This window comes from Chelon labrosus (genome assembly GCF_963514085.1).
Source record: "Chelon labrosus genome assembly, chromosome: 9".
NCBI classification, from domain to species: Eukaryota; Metazoa; Chordata; class Actinopteri; order Mugiliformes; family Mugilidae; genus Chelon; species Chelon labrosus.
Genome location: NC_140359.1, coordinates 16,675,843 through 16,703,134, shown reverse-complemented (window position 1 = coordinate 16,703,134; position 27,292 = coordinate 16,675,843). Strand labels below are relative to the sequence as shown.

The 27,292-nt window shown below is 38.2% G+C and overlaps 3 protein-coding genes across 6 annotated transcripts; 1 reads left to right on the top strand and 2 right to left on the bottom strand.

Annotated features, from left to right (window-relative positions):
* The first annotated feature begins 771 nt into the window (after window positions 1-771).
* LOC311493413 (protein prune homolog 2-like) lies at window positions 772-9,632 on the top strand. Its single transcript, XM_084552062.1, has 9 exons — window positions 772-1,639; window positions 3,063-3,151; window positions 3,463-3,684; window positions 3,930-4,103; window positions 4,677-4,776; window positions 5,064-5,195; window positions 6,316-6,402; window positions 6,727-6,825; window positions 9,493-9,632. Exons 1-9 carry the CDS (start codon window positions 1,461-1,463, stop codon window positions 9,518-9,520), a joined length of 1,110 nt encoding a protein of 369 aa, XP_084408188.1. The 5' UTR covers window positions 772-1,460; the 3' UTR covers window positions 9,521-9,632.
* Window positions 9,633-13,437: 3,805 nt separating this feature from the next.
* On the bottom strand, window positions 13,438-16,012 carry LOC311493414 (beta-1,3-galactosyl-O-glycosyl-glycoprotein beta-1,6-N-acetylglucosaminyltransferase-like). Its single transcript, XM_084552063.1, has 4 exons — window positions 14,862-16,012; window positions 14,681-14,774; window positions 14,105-14,509; window positions 13,438-13,975 (listed from the first exon to the last, which is right to left on the bottom strand). Exons 1-4 carry the CDS (start codon window positions 15,161-15,163, stop codon window positions 13,490-13,492), a joined length of 1,287 nt encoding a protein of 428 aa, XP_084408189.1. The 5' UTR covers window positions 15,164-16,012; the 3' UTR covers window positions 13,438-13,489.
* A 1,438-nt stretch (window positions 16,013-17,450) lies between these two features.
* Window positions 17,451-27,276, bottom strand: LOC311493411 (beta-1,3-galactosyl-O-glycosyl-glycoprotein beta-1,6-N-acetylglucosaminyltransferase-like). 4 transcript variants are annotated; one of them, XM_084552058.1, is made up of 5 exons: window positions 27,183-27,276; window positions 20,340-24,393; window positions 20,159-20,252; window positions 19,582-19,986; window positions 17,451-19,454 (listed from the first exon to the last, which is right to left on the bottom strand). In XM_084552058.1, the coding sequence occupies exons 2-5, from the start codon at window positions 20,639-20,641 to the stop codon at window positions 18,969-18,971; spliced, it is 1,287 nt and encodes a 428-aa protein (XP_084408184.1). In that variant the 5' UTR covers window positions 20,642-24,393; window positions 27,183-27,276; the 3' UTR covers window positions 17,451-18,968. The 4 variants fall into 4 exon arrangements, with proteins under 4 accessions (XP_084408184.1, XP_084408183.1, XP_084408185.1 ...); XM_084552057.1 differs by having other exon boundaries at window positions 20,340-25,534; window positions 27,183-27,262; XM_084552059.1 differs by having other exon boundaries at window positions 20,340-21,021; window positions 27,183-27,243.
* Between the last annotated feature and the right edge of the window lie 16 nt (window positions 27,277-27,292).

Genomic DNA, 27,292 nt, shown 5'->3' with positions numbered 1-27,292 from the left:
ACATACTTGTAGATGGACATACACACACAAATAGTATCTGTCAGAGGAATATTAGCATTACTGAATGAATCAAGCTAGAGGGCCCTCTAGAGGAACTGAGTGATCCTATCTGTGTATGTGTGTTGGACGGATGAGTGAGTGACAGAAAGGATGAGAGAATGAAGGAATATAAATGTGTGTGTGTGTGTGACAGTAGTTTAAGATTGGGAGATTCTGTGTCTGTATGTTACTGTATGTGTAAATAAGATACAGATGTGTTTGTGGGTGTTGTTTTATGTGTGTTCAGCAGGAAGATTTGATCTGCAGCCCTGTGTGTGTGCGCGCGTGTGTGTTTATAAATCTGTTTATGCCTCATTAAATATGCATTACCTGCCTCATTACAGCTCAAGCCCCACCACAGCTAATGGAAGCAGCTCCCCTAGCTCTCTTACAAGGTGTTCGTTGGTTTGAGTGTGTATGTCTATGCAACTCTGTGTGAGAGTGTGTGCATATGTAATACCCAGGGAACAGAGTAGAAAAGTGGTCCATGTAGAGTCCATTTAGTGTAGTTGTTTTTTTGTATTTAGTTTAAATATACTTTTAATATTGCACACAATAATTTAATAGGGTTTATATAAGTGAGTGGCCTTCAATTTTTATTATATTATCCCTATACTTTTTGGAATTTAAACATCCTGTGGAGTTTTTACTTAGATAAACAAACTTTTTGTTGACATTACGTGTCACACAGTGAATGTTTTGTAGTGAAAGTTGCTTAATACCCACCACTTCCCCTTTTTCTTGGTGGATTTCTGTGTTTTTGGTGCATTACTGCCACCTCTGGATTGGTGGAATAGTTGTAAGATCTCATATCATGTCACCCACGTTCCCACACACATGCACGAGAGTCTTTGAACAACGAAACGGGGGCTTGTAAAACGAGTAGTTAAAAACTCCTCTGGGTGCCTCTAATGTAAACCACAGTGATTTAAACATACCAGTGATGTAAAGAAGCTGAAGAAATTCCACAATGATAATTTGATTTATTTATTTAATGCTTTCTGCCTATTTCCTTCTCTCTGTGCTCGTTGCCAATTCTGCATTCCCACGAAAGAAGACACCAAGACGTGACATCACAGCTCTCATCCCAGCCAACCAACGAAAATGCTGCATACCAGTGGACAGGAAGTCAGAACACAACTCAGGGTCAAACCCAGTACGGTTACAACTACCACCACATTGACCAAAGAACTGAAAACCAATGTAGCTACCCAGCCTGCGCAGATGCCAAATCCAGCAGTCACCAGAATACCACAGATGTCTATGCTGAGTTTACAACTGATGCCACAGCTATACAGTACAGATCTGAGCAGTCTGAGGACTACTTTGAAGCGGGAGTTAATGCAAAGTACAGCGTGGATGATGCAGGCTTCAGTCGTCAGTATGTAGCTGAAAGCCAGTATGTAGGTGACTCCAGTTCTATGTGTACCTCTGAACTCCAGTACTCTCAGTATCAAACTGACGGTCAGAGTCAATATGAGTCCGACCGCGGTCAATCTCAGTTTGACGGGCAGCCGTTCTACCAATCAGACGTCCATTCTGAGACAGAAGATCATGCACAATATGTGACGGAGGGATATGTTAACTTCCTCCTGTCAAGGTGAGCTTTCACTCTTGCAGACTCAGTTTTGCTCCTCTGTAAATTTAAGGGCTTCGCCACTGTGTAAAACTTTTATTGTCACTGCTGTCTGGGATCTCATAATATGACCTATTGGCTAATAATTGATCTCCTTTGTAAGCTGCCCTTTGCGAGACAGTGTTATTACAGATAAAGATCTTCTTTCACTGTCCTTTCTAAAAAGATGAAACGTGATGATGGGAGTTTTCTATTTGTGAGAAATTGTGAGACATCGACAGTGGATGATTTAAGGAAGCAGCTCAGTTTAAATGATTAGTTTCTTAACTATTTTACCGTTTTATTTCTGCAATAGAGCAATAAAGTCAATTAATGAATAGGAAGTCATATAATACAGGACACACGTGTATCTTCCACAAAGGTTACAAGAAACATGATTGGTGACATTTCCTATGTCCAGACTTCAATTCATTTAAATTGAATACTTCATGAAACTAGAGCGATAATTGACGATACTCACATACCCAGATTTAAACTGTATTTTATTTTGTAATCATGTCCCCTGACCACGTGGGTCAGATCCCCATGTAACGGTGATTTACAATGGTAGAGGTGAGTACAAAATCCAAAGTCTTTGTTCCGGTTTGCAAGTGATTAGTTTCAAAGAAAGGCTTTTGTCATATCAAGTCAAACATCCCAAACAAAAGTCATGTTCTGGAATCGGTTTACAACCTACATGTACATATGCTGTACGTGTGTGTGCATGTACTGTAGAACAGTTGTTCCTGCTAGCGGTTGCATCACGGTGCTTGTTTTGCCCTACTTTGTAATTCTGATGTCCTGCCCCCTCTTTGGGATACAAGAGACCCTCCCCTGTATTCCCCTGTCATACACAACAGATCTTTCCATAATTAAGTGGTCATGTGACTTCATTGTGGAAAGAGCGGTTTAGTCACTCATGCTGGGCGAAGACAGGATGAGGGAAAGGTAGGTCCCCTTAAAAGATTTTTTTAAAAAAAGGAAAAACATTGCGTGCCTGTGTGTCTTCGTGTCTATAACCATGTGTACTAGATTCTTTGTACTGCTTCCCTCTATTGTTAGCGGGCCTTATGCTAATCAGAGTCTGTTAGAGGGGCTTTGGTTGGGGGGAGGAGGCAACACTGCTCAGTATTGTTTCCTCAGCCCACACGTGCAGCCTCGGAATGAAGCAGTGAGTCTGCTTCTTTCTGTCTGCTTTGTCACTACTGTAGACTTTTATAGCCGGAGTCAAACTGTAAAGCCTTTCCGACTCAGTGTCATGGTGCAAGTTAGATCCTTCGACCTTGTAGATGATTGTGTTTGGTTTGTTTGGCCCAATACTATGTGTGGTTGTGCCTCTGGTGGTATTTGTTATAGCAATGATCATTTATGTTGTGGATCACTATTGTATTTCTGTGCCTCTGAGCAGACACTCCCAACAAGGAGTTGGTGCAGCAGGGATGATGATGAAGATGGCCTCCAGTGAGGAAGCTGCCGAGGAGGTGGAAAACAGAGAAGGTAAGTAAACAGAAAGATAAACAAAATGTGTTGGTTTTAAGCTAAACTTTTAAACTTTAGGTTACGTTGCTCAAGATAAAATAGATGAATATCACTGTAGGTTTGTGTAGGTTTAGTAAAATTTTATTTTGTGTTTATTGTTTAGGACATTTTTTGCACATAGAAAGAAAATAGGAGGATTACTTTACCGGCCAAGGCTAAGAGACATATATCTGTATTCCTCTTTTTCGTATAAAAACTGCACAGTTTTGAGTTCTGTCTTCTTCCATTGTCATAAACTAAACACAACCAAACTAACTTTCTCTGGACAGAGCAACTCTCCTCAGCAGATGTATCAGGCGGCTCTAATCAAAGGAGAAAGTTGCCGGCTCCGCAACTGGATGTGTCACTGGACCACAGTGAGGGGTCTCTCCTCTCAGAAGATGCCCTGGACACAGAGGATGAGGCCTTGGACACTGGGGATGACCTAGATGTCAACATAGATGATTTGGACACGCCGGATGAGGCTGATTCGCTGGATTTCAACAGACATGGTGAAAAATATACAAGACCACAGACAGGCACACAAACACACCTGCTTGAACTTGTACAGGATGAAAAAACACACATGGTAGTAAATTTATATAGTTTTCCAGTAGTTGTTGCAGCAGCATCCATGATCTAGCAGCAGACTTACAGTATACGAGAAAAAGTAAAAGTGAAAAGAGAGCAGACAGATGTGGTTGTTTTGCACCAACCTTTTTCTTTTGTTTTGTTTTGCTGCTGTGTCATCAAACAGGGGACTCAGATGAGTCTAATTTAGGTGCAGGAGCAGCGTCAAGTGCCACAGGCCACAGAGCAGCTGAGGAGAGCAGGGACAGCAGGCTGTGGAGGAGCGTGGTGATTGGAGAGCAGGAGCATCGCATTGACATGAAGTGCATCGAGCCATACAGAAGAGTCATTTCTCATGGAGGTGTGCAAACACAAAGCGGTTTCTCCTTTATGTTTTTTAGCTTTGAAGTCTGCAAGTGCCCTCTTTCTTCTCCCCGCTCAGTTGTATCTTGTTTTGTTTTGTTTTGTTTAGTATAATCCTACTGTATATTTATTTAATGACTTTATGGCTTTAAGCTGTATTCTTTTAAAGGCAAGCACCTTTTTAGTTTTTGTGTGGTTTAACTTAATCAGTATTTCCTTATCTTCCTGAACACTGCTGAGCCATCTGTGTCTTTATACACCGAGATTCTGATTGTGAAATTTAAATGGTGACAGGAAGTCAAACTGTTCATTTTAGACACTATGACAGGAATTTATTATTATTTTTTTTAATTTCGGGCAGAGCATTTTCTTCTAAAAAAAACAACAAAAAAAAACAACAACAAACTGACGTGGCAGATCAGATAAGGACTGTTTGCAAATTCAAGCAAATGTTTTCGGGACAAGTTTTGCAGAAGATTCACAAGATTAAAGCACGGGTGTTTGTGCATATGCCCCGCAATGAGAGTCCCAGTGTGACTGTCCTCTTTGTGTCTGTGTTTTATGTTTTCAGGTTATTATGCTGAGAAGAACGCCATCATAGTGTTTGCAGCATGCTTCTTACCGGACAGCGACTGTGACAATTACAATTATGTCATGGAAAACCTTTTTCTGTGAGTAACGTTTCACTGCATGCTCAAATGCATGTGGACGTGCTGAACAAAATACGTCTACTCCTGATTGTCACGCTCACATCTCACTTCTAAACTATAGACATTCATTTAACAATCTTTACTCTTTTACAATTTTTAGGGAGAATTTTATTAAGATTTTCAAGCATGGTTGAGTTCGAGGCTCTGTGCAAAATATAGATAGTAGTTTTATTTTGTTGCAGTCATTATGTATAAACATATGCCAGTCTTAACACAGTGTTCTCCGTTGTCTCTGTGTGTATGTGTAGGTATGTAATAAGCACCTTGGAACTAATGGTGGCAGAGGATTACATGATTGTTTACCTGAATGGCGCCACACCCCGCAGGAGAATGCCTGGCTTTACTTGGATGAAGAGGTGCTACCAAATGATAGACAGAAGGTAATATTTACAATTTATTAAATTATATAATTTACGTAAAATATTTATAATGTTTTATGGCATCGTAAAATATTTATAATATTTTACGTAATATTTTCTCCTACAGTTTCATCCTGTCCACTGATTAATTGATTTGATTTGATATCACAGGAATGATGAGTGTTTTTCTCCAGCAAGCAGATTATTTATTATTATAATTAAGAATAAAAAAAAAAAAAGAAAAAATTAAATCAGCAGCACCCTTACTAGTTGTCATTAAAAACCAAGGTACGAGTGTATTTTCTCAATATTGCTAATATGTTAATACTGCAGTACTGCTTAAGTGAATACATAATATTTAAGTCAGAGTCAAATGTTAGCATATGTTTTCAAACTGAAATCCATCAGAGTCAGTGTTGTTACTAATCATCGACATATCCAAGGCTCTAATAATCCCCTCAAGAAAAATACACTCCGCATTTAGATTATTGATTTGATTATTATTTTTTGCAAAAAAAAACTGATGCCATCACAAACACTGGCATATAAAGGGAGAAAGTTTCACAAATGTATGTATATATTAAAAAAAGGAGTTAAAAAATATTAACATATACTATGTCTATGGCATATTTGAACTTTTGTCTCTTAATGGTAACAAATGGTAACAACAAAGCCAGTGTCCAGTTGAAATGTTGATGCCATAATGTAAATGAATCCTTTCTTTCTGACCTCAAATATGTCACTACCATGAGCAGCATCTAATTTCACTTAACAGCTAAATTGTGAAAAACTATGTGCTGTACCTGTTACTGTTATTCTATTCCAGTTAAAAATACTACACTGTCAAAGAAGCAGTAAAGATCTGGCTGCACAGTTACCACTGTAAAATGAATGCTATCTTGCTACTGCTGAAAATTTACTGTTTACCATAGTTTGTTTTTTCAATCACAACATAGAACTGTTTCCACTTTTGCAGTAATATACAGGCGAAGGACTGGCAGATCTGACGTATATATACAGGAAGTGTACATTTAAAAGTCAATAGAGCTTGTGAGCAGTAGAAACTGCTTCCATTTGGTGTTGACATACCGTTTTTACTTAGGAATTAGTTACCCCTTCTGCCTCTCCTCTTGTCTCACAGACTGAAGAAAAACCTGAAGATGTTCATCATTGTTCACCCTTCCTGGTTCATACGGACTTTGCTTGGAATCACCAGGCCCTTCATAAGGTCACGTTGTTGTGATTCACTCAGCATCATACTTTCAATCTTTGACAGCATTTCAGACATCAAAGGACTTTATGATTTTTTTATTTATTTTTTTTAACTATGTCCATGTTACCTGAACACACTGACCCTAATCACAGCTTTCTTATCTGTTAGCACTTGACAGTGGCACAGAACAAAACCGGTTAACTTTATGGCTCAGAGAATCAGTTTGATAACATGAGTCAGTTTGAATATGAGTCAACTCATCCCACCAGATTCCTGTAATCAGCTCATTTAAACAGAAATCACTGAAAAAAATAAGGTTATGGTTTCTATTTTCTACAGCTCCAAGTTCAGCAGTAAAATCAAGTATGTGAACAGTCTGCGAGAGCTTGGAGAAATTATCCCCATGGAGTACGTCCACATTCCACCCAGCATCGTCAAGTGAGTGAGACTATATCAAACTTTTTTTGGAGGTGGAAATATAGAAATATCTACAATATCTCCATTGTGGCATTTTCAGTTTGTGATTTTCTTGTTTGATTATCTTGAAACATGCAGTATGAAAATGAACCCTGTGACCTTGCAATTCTTCTCCCCCCTGCACTTCTGTTAATTATTACTCCAGCTTTGTCAGTTGAAGCTGCTAGTTCTAAGCAGTTTGTTATGTCTGTAAAAGTTCAGACAAACACGTTTCAGGACGATATTTGACATTTACAGAATATGTTTGTAATCAGTTACAAGCAGGGATGAAGTTTTATATGAAACTGCAAGTACCTTTAGAGACGTTTTTGTTCTGTCTTGACATTCTCTTTGTTAAAGGCCATGGTAAAAGATAAATGCTGTAATCACTTCACAGAGACAAATATTTTTTGGCAGACCTAATGAAGAAATACACTAGAAAGAGAAAACAGGGACCAAAACCTTTAGTCCTTTTGCCTTAATTAGGCATGTTTACACATCTCTCACTCTGCTCCAAGGTATGACGAGGAGAGGGGCATACACAAATTTGCATGCCTGAGGTAAAGTCCCTAACCTGCCTGCATTGATCACTTGGTTATGTTATTCAGTCCTTCCTTCAACGCTGCTACGAATGTTCATATGCTGGGACTAACCTTTGACTGACCTTTGGCTGTCTTCTTGTACAACATAAAACAAGACCGATATGGACTTCCCTGATTCAGTCTGTGATGCGGCCTTTCCTGTAAACTGGTTAATTTTTCATCTGTGACATCAGAAGTAGAAATATAATTAGGGATGCACCGAAAATCTTCGGCTGAAAACACAAAAATGCACTTTTGGGCCATTTTCGGCCGAAAGTTGCTGCGGTTGTTGCTTGCATCATGACAACATCCTGTTCCGGCCGCGTTGTTTCGGCGATAACATTTCGATCCGAAATTTTTTGGTGCATCCCTAAATATAATTAACATGTAGTAAATGGACTGTGGTAGCTTGCACTAACAACCTGTAACTGCAGCTGACTAACTAACTAATAGCTTTAAGCGAGCTATAGCAATTAGCATGAGGCATTTTTGCAAAGTGCACCAAGTCATCGGCAGTCAGCAGGGTACTTTATTGATACTACGACCACATTGTACTTTTTTTTTTTTTTAGGCATACACATACTGGCTTTAAAGTACAATATTTTGAGTTACTGAATGTTAGAAAAAAACAAGCTTCATTGTGATAAGAAAACAACATTGACCTGCAGAGTGATGTCAGAGCTCCACACTTTGAGCAAACGTCCATCCACATTGATGTCCTCCTTGAGACTCTTTTCAGTGCTGAAACAGAGTCACGCTACTTTGCTACTGAGAGCATGTACCGTACATGAGTATTGGTGAGGTGGTGTCTTGGGAAAATACAGTAATTTGCAGTAATTCAATCTACATTTCAAAGGGGTTAAAGGGTCTGCTTGCAGCTCACAAACACCCTCTCAGATACTTCAGGGGAAATAGGAGCGGAGATGAAACAGTGGAAATAGTATGTTATTCTAGATTCAGTCTTCTTTATTATCAAAGGGTCCTTGTCTCATACCTTCGTGTTAAATACCACTGAGCATGTAAAAAGCCTGAAAACCACCAACTAGCTTGTACCCAGTGCTTCCGGCATCTAAAAAAGTCTAACAAGTAAATGTTAAATGGTCAAATATTGACTATTTGAGGAGAATTGTTGAACCTTATGCATTGCAATGCACTCCTTTGAACTTGAACCCTGTTGCCATAAAGCACCAATGCTTGTTGTCCTCTCCTTCTATTTATCTTTCAGTGACAATGCTGATAAAGACTATGAATCCCCTGTAATTGCATGACAAAATAGTTGCCCCGTCACTTCATACTGTAATGTCCCTTACTAACAGTTGCTCTCTGCCTTCTAACCCAATGCTAAACCAGACTGGATACAGACTTGCAGGACACAGCAGCTAAGTAAGTGGTAAGCCACCGTTCTCTGTGACTGAGTGACTATGACAGAGACAAACTGCTGACATCCTCAAGTGTTCAATGGACGGGGAAGAGTTTGCCAACATGAAAAGTGGCACAATCAAACAGCATACCCACACTTAAAGATTTTATAGTATATGTAACTTCTGCTGCAAGGATAACAGTGGAACTTTGCCCAGATGTCATATCGTCAACTAATCTCAGTGGCAAAGTACAAGATAAACCACGGTATGGCTACATAGAGGCATTTTAAGTAGTTTAGTGTTGATATTGAAAAGTTGCAGTTTTTGTTGTTTCCTTTTAATAATTTGAATGGAAGCATCAACACTAATTTTGCTGCATTTTAAACAGTCAACTATTTTACTTCAAAGTCTCACTTTTTTTTATTGTTACTTGGACGGAAATTCGTTTTTGAGGTAGCTTTTCAATGTTACAAAGTCATGGAAAATGTATAATTTATTGGACTCCTACGCCATTTTACTCGGTTAATGAATACACCAATTGAGCTGTTTCTGTAGAAGTGTTGTATGCGCTTTAAGACTGTAATTTAATCTACAGTCTGGCCACTGTTTTTATTTCTCTCATTACATTTATTTTTTGTTATTATTATTATTATTAATATTATGCATTGCAGTCATGTCTATTCTTTCTCATCTCCTTTCTCACTCAGAGTCGACAAGGGGAACTCGGCTGTTTGACACGATCCCTGGCTGATGGCTCTCCGTGCATATTGCTGTACTCTACTACAGCATGTCCGAATGTGAAAGTCAGCGTGCAGCATGACGCGTACAGCAAATAGTTGTTACGGCAACAACTAGCAGTGGGTCAGAAATTAAGTTGCTGTGGTACTAAACATCGGGCAACTGCTCTTTCATGAAGGAAAATACAAATGTGAGGATGCTATATATACAGTATTCTTGTTTGTATTGCAGAGACCGCCACTGTGTTGAAAGAAGGGTGCTTTTACATTTGATTTTGCCTTTCGTTTGAACCAGGCTATTCATAGGTAACTTATTTCAGAGATATCAATGAATGACTTTGGAGAGATTCCTCAGTGACTTTCTTGCATTTATGTATTAATAAAATTCATGTATTAATAATTAACCCATGATATTGCTAAGTATAAAGTTTGTAAGGGCAATGTGAGGCTCATGATTCGTTTAACTTATAACCAAATACATGCAAACAGAAGACGTATTCCATCCCATGTTCTCGCAAATGAACATTTGTGTTCCCTGGACGATACTCTACTGTAGCTCTGTCAATAGACTGTAATGTTAAGTGAATCTCTATTTAGACAATAGTTTAAGGTCATCAAGGTTTACAAAACTTTATTCCACACACAAAAAGATACAAAAATATTTGTACTTTACAAGCCTTACTGTACAGGCAGGAAACAGTGACTAAGCTGTTTGTGAAGAGTTTACAGAGGTGCAGACGCCTCTTGTCACAGTGAGGTTTAACATTGTGTCACAATATTGGTCAGTGCCTCGTCCAATCTTTAAAAAAGGCTATCAGTAGTCTGTTCTGTTACCATTATGTGTCACTGTGAAAATATAGCAACTTGATATGAGGTAGCAAAAAAAAAGCTGATATCAGTAACTGCAGTAATGTGTTGCATGCTTTCAGTTGTTAAAGGTTAGTCTGATCGAATTCCTCACCCTAATGCAGAATAGTGCGCAGTTATGATAATATTTAACCATGGTTCATCTGAATTGTGTGAAAGAAAGAAAGATTGTGTGGGAGTGGAGGGGAAATAAGGAAATAGTGTATGTTACAAATATAGGGCACGGGTTAGAAAGTGTCCACTGCGCGGTTGGGGGCACGTCTATTCTTGTTTGCGTTTCCTTATATATTTGTACATGTGTGTTTGTGGCTGGCATAGTATTTATTTGTTGTAAAATATGTAAAATGAGTCACTTCAATAAAGATGTGTTCCTCCCTACAAGTCTTTTTTCCTTCTTTTTATAAAATAGAATGAATTCGTCAGTTTTGACAGAAATCACTTATAAATACTTTTTAATGTGAACGTGAATACAAATAATCGAATATAATTTTATAATTTGCTGTCTGTCTACATATAATGTTTGAGCGCTGTTTCTCTGTTCTTCTTCTGGGTTAAGAGTAATTTAAGAGACACATTAACCTTTTGAAGTTTGGGGGTATACTGTTTTACTGGAAGGTAGAAAGTCTTCCAACCAGCTGTTCCTTCACAAACTGCAATGGTATATGCTTCAGGATTTTTCCGCATATGCACAACCAATAAGGTTGCAGGACACAGAAGCTACGTAAGTGGTAAGCCACCGTTCTCTGTGACTGAGTGACTATGACAGAGACAAACTGCTGACATCCTCAAGTGTTCAATGGACGGGGAAGAGTTTGCCAACATGAAAAGTGGCACAATCAAACAGCATACCCACACTTAAAGATTTTATAGTATATGTAACTTCTGCTGCAAGGATAACAGTGGAACTTTGCCCAGATGTCATATCGTCAACTAATCTCAGTGGCAAAGTACAAGATAAACCACGGTATGGCTACATAGAGGCATTTTAAGTAGTTTAGTGTTGATATTGAAAAGTTGCAGTTTTTGTTGTTTCCTTTTAATAATTTGAATGGAAGCATCAACACTAATTTTGCTGCATTTTAAACAGTCAACTATTTTACTTCAAAGTCTCACTTTTTTTTATTGTTACTTGGACGGAAATTCGTTTTTGAGGTAGCTTTTCAATGTTACAAAGTCATGGAAAATGTATAATTTATTGGACTCCTACGCCATTTTACTCGGTTAATGAATACACCAATTGAGCTGTTTCTGTAGAAGTGTTGTATGCGCTTTAAGACTGTAATTTAATCTACAGTCTGGCCACTGTTTTTATTTCTCTCATTCCATTTATTTTTTGTTATTATTATTATTAATATTATGCATTGCAGTCATGTCTATTCTTTCTCATCTCTTTTCTCACTCAGAGTCGACAAGGGGAACTCGGCTGTTTGACACGATCCCTGGCTGATGGCTCTCCGTGCATATTGCTGTACTCTACTACAGCATGTCCGAATGTGAAAGTCAGCGTGCAGCATGACGCGTACAGCAAATAGTTGTTACGGCAACAACTAGCAGTGGGTCAGAAATTAAGTTGCTGTGGTACTAAACATCGGGCAACTGCTCTTTCATGAAGGAAAATACAAATGTGAGGATGCTATATATACAGTATTCTTGTTTGTATTGCAGAGACCGCCACTGTGTTGAAAGAAGGGTGCTTTTACATTTGATTTTGCCTTTCGTTTGAACCAGGCTATTCATAGGTAACTTATTTCAGAGATATCAATGAATGACTTTGGAGAGATTCCTCAGTGACTTTCTTGCATTTATGTATTAATAAAATTCATGTATTAATAATTAACCCATGATATTGCTAAGTATAAAGTTTGTAAGGGCAATGTGAGGCTCATGATTCGTTTAACTTATAACCAAATACATGCAAACAGAAGACGTATTCCATCCCATGTTCTCACAAATGAACATTTGTGTTCCCTGGACGATACTGTACTGTAGCTCTGTCAATAGACTGTAATGTTAAGTGAATCTCTATTTAGACAATAGTTTAAGGTCATCAAGGTTTACAAAACTTTATTCCACACACAAAAAGATACAAAAATATTTGTACTTTACAAGCCTTACTGTACAGGCAGGAAACAGTGACTAAGCTGTTTGTGAAGAGTTTACAGAGGTGCAGACGCCTCTTGTCACAGTGAGGTTTAACATTGTGTCACAATATTGGTCAGTGCCTCGTCCAATCTTTAAAAAAGGCTATCAGTAGTCTGTTCTGTTACCATTATGTGTCACTGTGAAAATATAGCAACTTGATATGAGGTAGCAAAAAAAAAGCTGATATCAGTAACTGCAGTAATGTGTTGCATGCTTTCAGTTGTTAAAGGTTAGTCTGATCGAATTCCTCACCCAAGAAAGATTGTGTGGGAGTGGAGATGAAATAAGGAAATAGTCTATGTTACAAATATAGGGCACGGGTTAGAAAGTGTCCACTGCGCAGTTGGGGGCACGTCTATTTTTGTTTGCGTTTCCTTATATATTTGAATATGTTTGTTTGTGGCTGGCATAGTATTTATTTGTTGTAAAATATGTAAAATGAGTCACTTCAATAAAGATGTGTTCCTCCCAACAAGTCTTTTTTCCTTCTTTTTATAAAATAGAATGAATTCGTCAATTTTGACAGAAATCACTTATAAATACTTTTTAATGTGAACGTGAATACAAATGATTAAATATAATTTTATAATTTGCTGTCTGTCTACATATAATGTTTGAGCGCTGTTTCTCTGTTCTTCTTCTGGGTTAAGAGTAATTTAAGAGACACATTAACCTTTTGAAGTTTGGGGGTATACTGTTCCTTCACAAACTGCAATGGTATATGCTGCAGAATTTTTCTGCATATGCACAACCAAAACCAAACACTAGAGTGTGATGAGATGCTGTTTTCAAATCAAAACCTGAAAGGACGTTGGGGTTTTGACCCAGGTTATATGACTGAAATTATCAAATGGAACAATTACATTTGTGTTTTACTCAAGAGTTAAGTGTATCACTGTAAATTACCTGTAGGAAGACATTTAAGACAATAATATTTTTGATTCAGGAAAACCTCCACCTAATATGCCTCAGCCAGCGCCTTTTGTCTCAGATATCTCTCCAAGCAGTGGACAGCAATGGGATCTGTGTCTATGTCAAACTTATTGGCAAAGAGGTGATGCTGCTCAAGCATCCACTGCAGATCTCCAGCACCGTACACACATACTGACCTGACATAGTTGCCATGACACTTTGGGTACACTGCACCCAGTGGATCATATGACCCCTCATGCCACTGCCACTTCACCAGCCGTGCAATTGAATTCATATCTGACGTGTCATATTTAGGGTGGGGCCTCTTTGAGCCAGGAACACCATGAATTCGCTGAATGGTTGCCCAGAGGAACTCATCAGGACTGTAGGTGTCTTTGGCCCACTCAATCAGCGCATGTATCCGGTTGTCTTCCAACACACTACGGATGTAACCTCGGTTAGCCACAAAGTAGGCATTTCCTGACAGAATGGGCAAGTTGAAGGGAGGTGGCTCCTTGTTCTTTCCTGTCCCCTGAGACAGTTGGGATGTAATTTAATATGATGGTTATGGTCATTAAGGTCAGAAAACTTTGGCAATGGCAAAATCAATGAATTAAATATTGTTATATAATAGGTTATAAATAAACTCTAAAAGGTGTACCTGGATTGTTCCATTAACTATCTGGTGAGCTAGTTTTACCCTCCACTTCTTCGCTTCGATCATAGTTTCTGACTCCATGCTGTTACCACCATTCAACAACCGCAACATCCTTACAATCTCCAAGTTTGTTTTCAGGGGGAAATCCTGGCCACAGACATTGATGAAGTATTTCCATTTTGTAGTGGTGTTATAGAGATCAGCCATACAGTTAAGGTCAGCCTGGACGCGTGGCCAGGCAGCATAGACCACACTCACAGGCTTGCTGACCATGAAGACATTTGGAAAACAGGACGTAATGGCCTTGATGGCAGAAACGACTGAGGCCTCTGATTTTTTGTCCACATGGACACAATAAATATTTTGGGGAGCATAGATCACTCGTAGTAGTCGCTCAAAGTTCTGCACCTAAAGGCATACAATAAAAGAGAGATTTCAATTCTTGTTCTTTATGTTTCATACACTCATTGTTAAAGGTAGTTGCTTTATTTTTTTAACCACTAACAGGACACTACGACAATAGTGTGCTCCTCTAATTAGTGATTGAAGTGAAGCGTTTTAATTTTAGAATGTGCATACCTTGTGATGTACAACCATAGAGTAAGCCAGAGGAAAGTCCTCTTCCTCCTTGCTTAATGGCACTGTTAAGTATTTTCTTCTTAACTTGAAGTTCCTGTTTGCAAATACACAAATTTATGTACATTTAAATTATGGTTTAGAGTTACACACCAACTGAAATCTGTGGGTTAGAGCAACACACCTGCAGTTTTGGGTCACATTTATATAATACTCATCAGGGATCTGAACGGTCTTGCGGAACTCTTTAGTGAGGGCCAGTAATTTGGCACGCTCCAGTGCTTCCTTCTCTCCCCGCAGGATTGCTGAACAGTTGCACACTTTCTCTGGGATGCCATCATCATCTGTATACTCAAACCACCTGTACCTGAACATGTAAACAGGACTCTGGCCTGTTTTCCACTGACTGAGTAGCAACAGCATCAACAGTGATCCCAGTACAACAATGAGCTTCAATAGTTGCCTATCTCTTTTCAGTAAACGCATTATTTGAGAGGAAGAGTTCAACAACAATGACTACTGTGGTATTTATGAATGTAGTGTCGCTGACCTTATATTGCTCTTTGCAATTCTTTCGTAACAACTCATTCATTCAGTATTTACCATATCATGACATATACAGAAGGCTAAGAAGGGGTTTTATAACTTTTTTGAATCTAAAATCCTAGCCAATAATGACCAATCAAGTCTTGCTTTATGAATTTTATAGATAATATAGAAGCTATACACACCGTTGCTACGTTCTGCTTCACTGCACACGTACAAAGCCTAAAGTGCATGGAGTAATGTTTGACGATGTGCTGACAAGTTCCTCTTATTATGGAGCCAGGCAGATTAGTCCATCCCTCCTGGAAACAAATGATATGAACACCTTATATCTTTAGCCGCACCTTTTTCAGTAAATATTCAAAAATAAGCATACTGCAAAACCTTATGTTTCCATGTACAGTAGATCATAATGACATGTGCTTATTAACTCCAGATGCTCCTGATGTGTTTCTATAAACGTTTAGTTGAGTAGATTTTAAACAAGGCAGCAGAGAAATAGTACTGATTAGAACTTCATGTTTCCGTCTGTTGCCTATCACAATGTGTCTCGTCATTTGATATTTTTACATTGACAAGCTGTAATATTCATTATACACTGTGAAACACTATTGGCTCTGAAGGCTGGGAAAATGCTGGGAAAAATTAAAGGACTATCTTATCTCATCTTAACAACCTTAAATTTTTCTTTGTAGTTATTCTTGTGTAATGTGTATTAATGTGCCTTCCCTCAACGCATCTTAAATAAAACAAAACAAATATAAAGTTGAAATTGCAATGTTAGCAGCTAATATGTAAGAAGATATATATAGAAAAAATAAAAAATAAAAAAAAAACAGGAAGAACAGGAGCAACTGTACTGTGTTGAAGACATTCCTCATCCAAGCATTCCCTTTAGTTCTACTTAGATGAGTGGTGACGGCTCTTCATGTAACTCTACAAGCTCTTGTTTCAGCTTTTTTTTTTTTGAACACACTATGACCTGGATGACTGAGAACCATCACAGACATGTAATAAGAGAGTTTTATTTTATTGTTGAAATAAAATGAAATCCGACTAAATTAAGGAAAATCTGCTCCAAAATCATCATAAAATTTAAGCAACATACAGGTATAAATCATGACAAAATAATTGTTATTATTATTATTATAATGCTTCTTACCTGAGATTTTGTAAATAGATGATCTGATCCAAATCTCCTCTATACATCTCTGTCTGTGTTCCTTCCTGCTGTTTGATAATAGTGATCTACTCACTTTCCTTTTCAGGTGAGAATGGGCGGAACCTTTTCGAAGTAAAACATTAATCACGCACCTGAACCTGAACATTGCCAAATTGGGTGTAAGAACTGAAGAAAAATCAAACGTTTTAACAAATTCTTTGCATACTCATACAAACTGTTTAAATAATCTGCTAATGCATGACTTGCCTTGCATGAAAATCTCTACCTTTATATTTAGTGTGTAACTGTTATTGGAGTGGTGTCAGAGTAACTGGTATTTTGAACTTTGACTTAAGGGGTATTATTATTATTATTATTATTATTATTATTATTATTATTGTTGTTGTTGATGTTGTTGTTGTTATGATTGTTCATTATTATTATACATTCTCCTGCAACTCTTTAGAGGACAAGCAGTTACAGAAAATGAATGAATGAATGAATTATTCTTTCTTGGGATTTATTTTTGGTCTGGAAAGTCGGTGGTTTAGTGAACGACTGGCCTCATGTCGCCCTCGTGGTTTGTTTCATCTTACACCAAAATAAGTTACAAACAAACCAGACTGACCTTTGAATCATTAAGTTTATTAATGAGGAAAGCACAGGTCATGATTATCAGCACTGTGAATTTTACCAGAGAAAGAGATAACAAATAAGGCTATGTTAAAATGGAAGAGCAACTACAATGTTGTATGTACAATGTTATGCATTATTAGGTAGCGATTGTGTACTGTACCTTTTCCACTACTTGTTATGTGGTCCCACCGTGGTTAACTCTTCGGTTTTCAAAGAATTTATGTATTAATAAAATTCATGTATTTATAATTAACCCATGATATTGCTAACTATAAAGTTGGTAAGGGCGATGTGGGTAAAATAGAAGACGTATTCCGTCCCATGTTCTCACAAATAAACATTTGTGTTCCCTGGACGATACTGTACTGTAGCTCTGTCAATAGACTGTAATGTTAAGTGAATCTCTATTTAGACAATAATTTAAGGTCATCAAGGTTTACAAAACTTTATTCCACACACAAAAAGATGCAAACATCTTTGTAGTAATATTAATAATAATAATAATAAATTTTATTTATGGGTGCATTTCAGGACACTCAAAGTCACTGTACAAAATTGTTAAAATAAAACACAATTAAAATATACACAAACATATATATAGAAGCCTTACTGTACAGGCGGGAAACAGAGTGACCAAGCTGTTTGTGAAGAGTTTACAGAGGTGCAGACGCCTCCTGTCACAGTGAGGTTTAACATTGTGTCACAATATTGTCTATTTTTGTTTGCGTTTCCTTATTTGTACATGTTTGTTACAAAATACTTTTTGATCTGAATGTGAATACAAATGATCAAATATGAAACCACTGTAGACAACAATTTAATAATTTGCCTTCTGTCCGTATATAATGTTTGAACACTGTTTCTCTGTTCTTCTTCTGGGTTACATTAACCTTTTGAAGTTTGGGGGTATACTGTTTTACTGGAAGGTAGACAGTCTTCCAACCAGTTGTTCTTCACAAACTGCAATGGTATATGCTGCAGGATTTTTGCGCATATGCACAGCCAAAACCAAAAACTAGAGTGTGATGAGATGCTGTTTTCAAATAAAAGGCTCAAAGGACATTTATTGGGCTTTTGACCCAGGTTATATGACTGATATTATCAAATGGAACAATTACATTTGAATTTTCCTCATTACTTTGCAACGAAAATAAACAAGATTTAAATATATCACTTTAAATTACCTAGGAATACATGTAAGACTAGGGGTGTGACGATACATGTGATTGTATTGAACCGTTTCGTTACAAGACGTTCGGTTTGGTACAGGGCTGTATGCGGGTGAGTTCACAGAACGGAAGTTGTGTGTGTTTATTTTCCGTCTGCAGCTTCACGTGCAGCCCGTGTTCGTCATGGCTACCGCGAGCGATAAACCGGAGCTTCATGACCCTCCCTTGTCGCTAAAGTCTCCTGCTTGGGAACACTTCGGCTTCCTGGTTAAATAATATTCTATTAAATGTGTTCATTTAACACATTTGGTTTTACACGACAAACATAGTAATTCACCTGAAACGCACCACCTGAGTGAATGTCACTGCTACAAGAAAATAAATAAATAAATAAAAAATAAACTTAGTGTAAACGCAGCTGACGTAAAAGCTGTTGACAAGCTGTGAGAAAATTGTTTTGGTAATATTTCATATATTTTTTGTTTATTTGAGAATATTTTATTTAACTTATTACCAGGCATAATTTTGCAATAGTAATGTATTTATTATTTTACTTTCATATTTTCTACAATGTTAGAATAAATTGTTGGTTTACAAATAATAAACATGCAAATAAACAACAAACAAATTTAGGTTTTGCATTTTGTTCCCATACTGTACCGAAAATGAAACAAACGGTGACCTCAAAACCCTGGTAAGCATCAAACCTGATTTTTGTGTATCGTTACACCCCTATATGAGACAATAATATTTTGTTTTGATTCAGGAAAACCTCCACCTAATATGCCTCAGCCAGCGCCTTTTGTCTCAGATATCTCTCCAAGCAGTAGACAGCAATGGGATCTGTGTCTATGTCAAACTTATTGGCAAAGAGGTGATGCTGCTCAAGCATCCACTGCAGGTCTCCAGCACCGTACACACATACTGATCTGACATAGTTGCCATGACACTTTGGGTACACTGCATCCACTGAATCCTGTGGCCCCTCATGCCACGGCCACTTCACCAGCCGTGCAATTGAATTCATATCCGACGTGTCGTATTTAGGGTGGGGCCTCTTTGAGCCAGGAACACCATGAATTCTCTGAATGGTTGCCCAGAGGAACTCATCAGGACTGTAGGTGTCTTTGGCCCACTCAATCAGCGCATGTATCCGGTTGTCTTCCAACACACTACGGATGTAACCTCGGTTAGCCACAAAGTAGGCATTTCCTGACAGAATGGGCAAGTTGAAGGGAGGTGGCTCCTTGTTCTTTCCTGTCCCCTGAAACAGTTGGGATGTAAATTAATATGATGGTTATGGTCATTAAGGTCAGAAAACGTTCAATGGCAAAATCATTGAATTAAATATTGTTATATAACAGGTTATAAATAAACTCTAAAAGGTGTACCTGGATTGTCCCATTAACTATCTGGTGAGCTTGTTTTACCCTCCACTTCTTCCCCTCGACCATTGTTTCTGACTCCATGCTGTTACCACCATTCAACAACCGCAACATCCTTACAATCTCCAAGTTTGTTTTCAGGGGGAAATCCAGGCCACAGACGTTGATGAAGTATTTCCATTTTGTAGTGGTCTTATAGAGATCAGCCATACAGTTAAGGTCAGCCTGGACGCGTGGCCAGGCAGCATAGACCACACTCACAGGCTTGCTGACCATGAAGACATTTGGAAAACAGGACGTAATGGCCTCGATGGCAGAAACGACTGAGGCCTCAGATTTTTTGTCCACGTGGACACAATAAATATTTTGGGGAGCATAGATCGCTCGTAGTAGTCGCTCAAAGTTCTGCACCTAAAGACATACAATAAAAGAGAGATTTCAATTCTTGTTCTTTATGTTTCATACACTCGTTGTTAAAGGTAGTTACTTTATTTTTTTTAACCACTTTCAGGACACTACAACAATAGTGTGCTCCTCTAATTAGTGATTGAAGTAAAGTGTTTTTGTTTCAGAATGTGCATACCTTGTGATGTACAACCATAGAGTAAGCCAGAGGAAAGTCCTCTTCCTCCTTGCTTAATGGCACTGTTAAGTATTTTCTGCTTAACTTGAAGTTCCTGTTTGTAAATACACAAATTTATGTACATTTAAATTATGGTTTAGAGTTACACACCAACTGAAATCTGTGGGTTAGAGCAACACACCTGCAGTCTTGGGCCGCATTTATATAATACTCATCAGGGATCTGAATGGTCTTGCGGAACTCTTTAGTGAGGGTCAGTAATTTGGCACGCTCCAGTGCTTCCTTCTCTCCCTGCAGGATTGCTGAACAGTTGCACACTTTCTCTGGGATGCCACCATCATCTGTATACTCAAACCACCTGTACCTGAACATGTAAGCAGGACTCTGCCCTGTTTTCCACTGACTGAGTAGAAACAGCATCCACAGGGATCCCAGTACAACAATGAGCTTCAATAGCAGCCAACCCTTTTTCAGTAAACGCATTATTTGAGAGGAAGAGTTCAACAACAATGACTTTACTGTGGTATTTATGAATATTGTCTAGCTGAACTTATATTACTCTTTGCAATTCTTTCTTAACAACTTATTTACATTTTAGAAACATTACGTGTCAAAAATGATCCAATATTAACCATATCATGACATGTACAGAAGGCTAATAAGGGGTTTTATAATTGTTTTAAATCTAATATCCTAGCCAATAATGACCCATCAAGTCTTTTATAGATAATATACAAGCTATATCCTGTTGCCACGTTCTACTTCACTGCACATGTACAAAGCCTAAAGTGCATGGACTAATGTTTGACGATGTGCTGACAAGTTCCTCTCTTTATGGAGCCAGGCAGTTTAGTCCATCCCTCCTGGAAACGAGATAAGACAAATGATATGAACACCTCATATCTTTAACCGCACCTTTTTCAGTAAATATTCAAAGTTAAGCATACTGCAAAACCTTATGTTTCCATGTACAGTAGATAATAATGAAATGTTTTTTATTTATTTATTAATAAAACTATTATTATTAACTCCAGATGCTCCTAATGTGTTTTCCATTCTATAACTAAACGTTTAGCCGAGTAGATTTTAAACAAGGCAACTGGGAAATTGTACTGATTAGAACTTCATGTTTCCGTTTGTTGCCTATCACAATGTGTCTCGTCATTTGATATTTTTACATTGACAAGCTGTAATATTCATTATACACTGTGAAACACTATTGGCTCTGAATGCTGGGAAAATGCTGGGAAAAATTAAAGGACTATCTTATCTTAACAACCTAAAGGTTTTCTTTTCAGTTATTTTTGTAAGATGTGTAATAATGTGCCTCCCCTCAATGCATCTTAAATAAAACAAAACAAATATACAGTTGAAATTGCAATGTTAGCAGCTAATATGTAAGAAGAGATATCCAAAACCAAATCTGAAACAGGAGCAACTGTACTTTGTTGAAGACGTTACTCATCCAAGCATTTCCTTCAGTTCTACTTAGATGAGTGGTGACGGCTCTTCATGTAACTCTACAAACTCTTGTTTCAGCTTGTTCTGAGCACACTATGACCTGGATGACTGGGAACCATCACGGACATGTAATAAAAGAGTTTTATTTTATTGTTGAAAATAAAATGAAATCCGACTAAATTAAGGAAAATCTGCTCCAAAATCACATCATAAAATTTAAGAAACATACGGGCATAAATCATGAAATAATAATAGTCATTATTATTATTATTGTAATGCTTCTTACCTGAGATTTTGTAAATAGATGATCTGATCCAAATCTCCTCTATACATCTCTGTCTCTGTTCCTTCCTGCTGTTTGATAATAGTGATCTACTCACTTTCCTTTTCAGGTGAGAATGGGCGGAACTTTTTCAAGGTAAAACATTAATCACGCACCTGAACCTGAACATTGCCAAATTGGGTGTAAGAACTGAAGAAAAAGCAAACGTTTTAACAAATTCTTTGCATATTCATACAAACTGTTTAAATAATCTGCTAATGCATGACTTGCCTTGCATGACAATCTCTACCTTTATATTTAGTGTGTAACTGTTATTGGAGTGGTGTCAGAGTAACCGGTATTTTGAACTTACTGACTTAAGGGGTATTATTATTATTATTATTATTATTGTTGTTGATGTAGTTGTTGTTATGATTGTTCATTATTATTATACGTTCTCCTGCAACTCTTTAGAGGACAAGCAGTTACAGAAAATTAATTAATGAATTATTTGTTCTTGGGATTTAGTTTTGGTCTGGAAAGTTGGTGGTTTAGTGAACGACTGGCCTCATGTCGCCCTCTTGTGGTTTGTTTCATCATACACCGGAATAAGTTACGAACGAACCAGACTGACCTTTGAATCATTAAGTTTATTAATGAGGAAAGCACAGGTCATGATTATCAGCATTGTGAATTTTACCAGAGAAAGAGATAACAAATAAGGCTATGTTAAAATGGAAGAGCAACTAGAATGTTGTATGTACAATGTTATGCATTATTATGTAGTGATTGCGTACTATGCCTTTTTCAATACTTGTTATGTGGTCCCATCACATAGGATATGGTTAACTCTTCGGTTTTCAATGTATTTATGTATTAATAAAATGCATAAATTAATAATTAACCCATGATATTGCTAACTATAAAGTTGGTAAGGGTAATGTGAGGCTCATGACGCGTTTAACTTATATCCAAATACATGCAAACAGAAGACGTATTCCATCCCATGTTCTCGCAAATAAACATTTGTGTTCTCTGGACGATACTGTACTGTAGCTCTGTAACATTAAGTGAATCTCTATTTAGACAATAATTTAAGGTCATAAAAGTTTACAAAACTTTATTCCACACACAAAAAGATACAAATATCTTTGTACTTTACAAGCCTTACTGTACAGGAAGGAAACAGAGTGACCAAGCTGTTTGTGAAGAGTTAACAGAGGTGCAGACGCCTCCTGTCACAGTGAGGTTTAACATTGTGTCACAATATTGTTCAGTGCCTCCTCCAGTCTTTAAAAAAGGCTATCAGTAGTCTGTTCTGTTATCATTATGTGTTACTGTGAAAATATAGCAAAAAAAAAACAAACAAACAAGCTGATATCAGTAACTGCAGTAATGTGTTGCATGCTTTCAGTTGTTAAAGGTTAGTCTGATCGAATTCCTCACCCAAATGCAGAATTGTCCACTGTTATGATAATATTTAACAATATTTTATCTGAGTTGTGTGTAAGAGAAAGAAAGATTGTTTGGGAGTGGAAAGGAAAAATAGTGTGTTACAAAGATAGGGCACAGGTTAGAAAGTGTTCACATTTCCTTATTAACAACATTGTCTACTACATGCAATTAACAAAACCTGTTTGTTTGTTTTTTTAACTGATTTAACAGTACAAAACAGTTCAAGACAACTGTTCTGTTTCATTTGGGTTACGTTTCAACAGTTTATAACAGTCCATATGAACATTACAAGTCCAGTCTTGTCTGGGGCATTCTGTGCCTGTTAGGATAACGCCTCTGGACTTGTGGAGTAGCCTCAATGGTAGTAGGCCTCGTATCAGGGGCAAGAGTGTCTGATGTACGAGTTATGTCTTTGTTCGTGTCCTGATACCACTGGGAGGCTTTTCTGTTAATGGAGAGGCTTTGGCCTTGGGCTGTGCATTCAGGATCTGATCCACATGATGTCTCCAGGTGCCCGGCTCTCCCACATCCACTGTGTACATAAAGGGCCCTGTTCTCGTGGCTATCTTACCAGGTGTCCACTTGTCACCTTGGTAGTCAGTGGCTGAACTGTTAGTTTTGCCCTTGACTTCGCAGGTCAGGTTTCAGAAGATCTATGTGAGAGCTTAGATTTCTGTTCATGAACAACATGACAGGGGTTTGGTTTGTTGTGGCAAGAACTGAGTTTCGGTAGCCATTAAAGAAACTATCAACTTTGTGCTCAAGTGACTTGTCCTCCCTCTCCATAGCCTTAATGGACTTCTTGAAAGTTTGGACAAATCTTTCAGCTAATCCATTTTTTGCTGGATGATGAGGTGCTGATTTGAAATATTTGATGTCATTTCTTCTTGTGAACAGACAAAACTCAGAATTTCTGACGTAAATTGTGGGCCATTGGTGCTTACAATTTGTTCAGGTAGGCCATTTCGGGAGAAAATGGACCTCAGAGCAGTTATTGTCTTTTCAGATGTGGTTGACTTCATCTGTATCACCTCTGGCCGCTTGGAGTGGGCATCAACTGCAATCAGAAACATGGAGTTCATGAATGGCCCTGCGAAATCAATATGAACTCTTTGCCAGGGGGGCAGATGGCCACTCCCACGGATGAAGAGGTGCATGTGGAGGCTCATTCTGCCCTTTGTGGCAGCCTGGGCAGCTTTTGGTTTGATTTGCTTATCTATACCCGGCCACCAGGCGTAGCTACGGGTTAGACTCTTCATCTTAACCATGCACAGATGTCCTTCATGGAGAGTCTCCAATAATCTGGTGCGTAGTTTTGATGGAACTACAACACGGCATCCACACGAAGGTTCCTTGACATACTGAGAGTTGGTCATGCCTGACTGAAAACTATTGAAACATGGAATTACCGTGTGCTGGCCAGCCTTGCATTGTAATTTCATAGATCTTTGACAATTTGGGGTCAGTCTTTGTTTGTCTTTGAATTTCAGCATTTGTTACAGGCAGCTCGTCCACCACTGCTGTATGGAACACCTCCACTGGGTCCAGGGAAGCCGACTTTTTTTCCTCTAATATTGGCAATGGTAGATGCGACAAGCTGTCAGCATTGCAGTGTTGTTTTGTCCCTGAATTCAACGTCATAACTGTGGGCTCCCAGTGCCCAGTGCTCAAGGTAGGCTGCTGACGTCACTGGAATCCCCTTTCGAGGATAGAAGATCGACACGAGGGGTTGGTGATCTGTAACAAGTGTAAACTGTCGCCCAAAGAGGTAGTGGTGAAACTTTTTGACACCCCATACCAGACTGAGGGCCTCACGGTCTATCTGCACGCAATTACGCTCAGCACTTGTCAGTGACCTTGAAGCATATGCAATAGGGCGTTCACATCCATTTTTCATAACGTATGACAATACAGCACCAATCCCGTAAGGGCTAGCATTGCATGCCAGTCTGATGGGTCGTGTCGGGTCGTAGTGAGTAGTTCATCTGACGTTATCAGTCTTTTTGTTTCGTTGAACGCTTTCTCACGTTCCTTGGTCCACTCCCATTTTGTTCCAACCTGCTGTAGTGCATTCAGTGGGTGCATCACCGTGGCAAGGTTTGGGAGGAATTTGTAATTGACATGGCCTGAATATGACTTCAGATGAGAAACGTTCTCTGGTCTTGGTGCCTGAAGCACAGCTTCGATTTTCTCCTGCACTGTAAATGCAAACAATGTCCTGACTTATGATGAAATAGTGCATTTAACTTAATTCATACTAGTTTTTTAAGTTTACTTTCTCTCACCGAGTTTTCTGCACTTTTTATAGCCTTTCCTTGTTTCATTAAATTATATGAGCTTAGTTTTTCTGAGTGTGTAGCATGGTTTGTGGTATGAGACTTAAGAGCTGTGCAGCCCAGTGCGCATGTCCATTTTCGGTTAGCGCACATCTACCACTAGCGCCAAACTCATTCAAACACAAGAGGTCAAAGCCGTGTACCTGGCACTAACGTTGATTTCGGTAAGTTTAAAGCTTTTGTTTGTAATCTCGTCAATATAATTTAATGTTTGGAATGAGAGTTGTTTGAAGAAAGCCGACATCTCTGACTTTCCGACTTTCTGTTGGCATGTTAGCTTGTGTGTGTCTGTGCGTGTTCACAGAGCAGACGTTAGCAGCAGTTCAACATTAGCGAATCTGATTAAAAGTGCTTTGACTCTGTCTGGATGATACGGAAGAGTATTGCTGCCACACTGTAGAAAAAAAAAAAGGCTCAATATTATGTAATTACATGAAAGTTTCTTGTTATAACATGATATTTTTCACGTTTTAACAAGATAAGTATCACGTTATTTCATGAAATTATCACGTTATTACATGAAATTATCACGTTATTTCATGATAATGATATTTTCATGTTATAACGTGAAAATATCATGTTATTTCAAGATATGATATTTTCACGTTATAACGTTATAACGTGAAAATATTATCATGAAATTATCAAATATTATCATGAAATATTATCATGTCATGTAATAACGTGATACTTATCATGTTAAAACGTGAAAAATATCATGTTATAACAAGAAACTTTCATGTAATTACATAATATTGAGCCTTTTTTTTTCTACAGTGTGGCAGCAATATGCTTCCGTAGGATGAGCCCCAGTGTAGTGTTAATATTTAACATGTCTCCGCCGGTTCCTGTCTGTTAGCTGCTGGATTACGACACGCTGCTAATTTAGCTGTATGAGTTAACCAGTTATTTTAAAAGGCTATATGGGCGGCGGCTCCGGCTCCGTGCTTCAGTTCCACGCAGCAGAATTTACAAGTGTGTCAGGGTGCAGTCATGCTCGTGCTGGGACGTAAACATTAGCCAAAGTCAGTCCAGACGGTGTGTGTGTAATATAAGTTAAGGTTTGTTCGTTACAGTTTGTAGACACAACATTCAAACTGAGCGCTTCTTCTCGGGCTGCTCCAGACAGCGGTCATAACTGACCCAGTAGAGAAAGGGAAATACAGTCAGAGTGAAGCGCTGGAGCAGTCGGGCCAGTCCACATAAATATCATGTTATCATAGCCGCCACAACCATACATTACACTCAGTAATTTTTACACTTATTTATAACGACAGTATTTTGATAAATGCTGACGCCTGGCACAGATTAGTGACTTTACCCAGTAAATACATTTTGTCTGAATAAGGAGTTTTTCAAAGACACTGTCTGTTTTAATACACTAATCATTCATCATTTAATCTTGCTGAGATATGAAGGACATGAGAATGTGGTAACACATGACTGTTAAAATTGTACTGATTTAATACATTTTTTATGTTTATTTTTAATTTTTTTCCATATAGTCTACCTTAGGTGGTGTCTGTGACAGTGAAGTTGGTGGCAGTTAGAAGAGAGGTAGGCTACCCTCGGTCACCAAGACTGTACTGGCCACCAGATACCAGATAACTGTCGGCGACA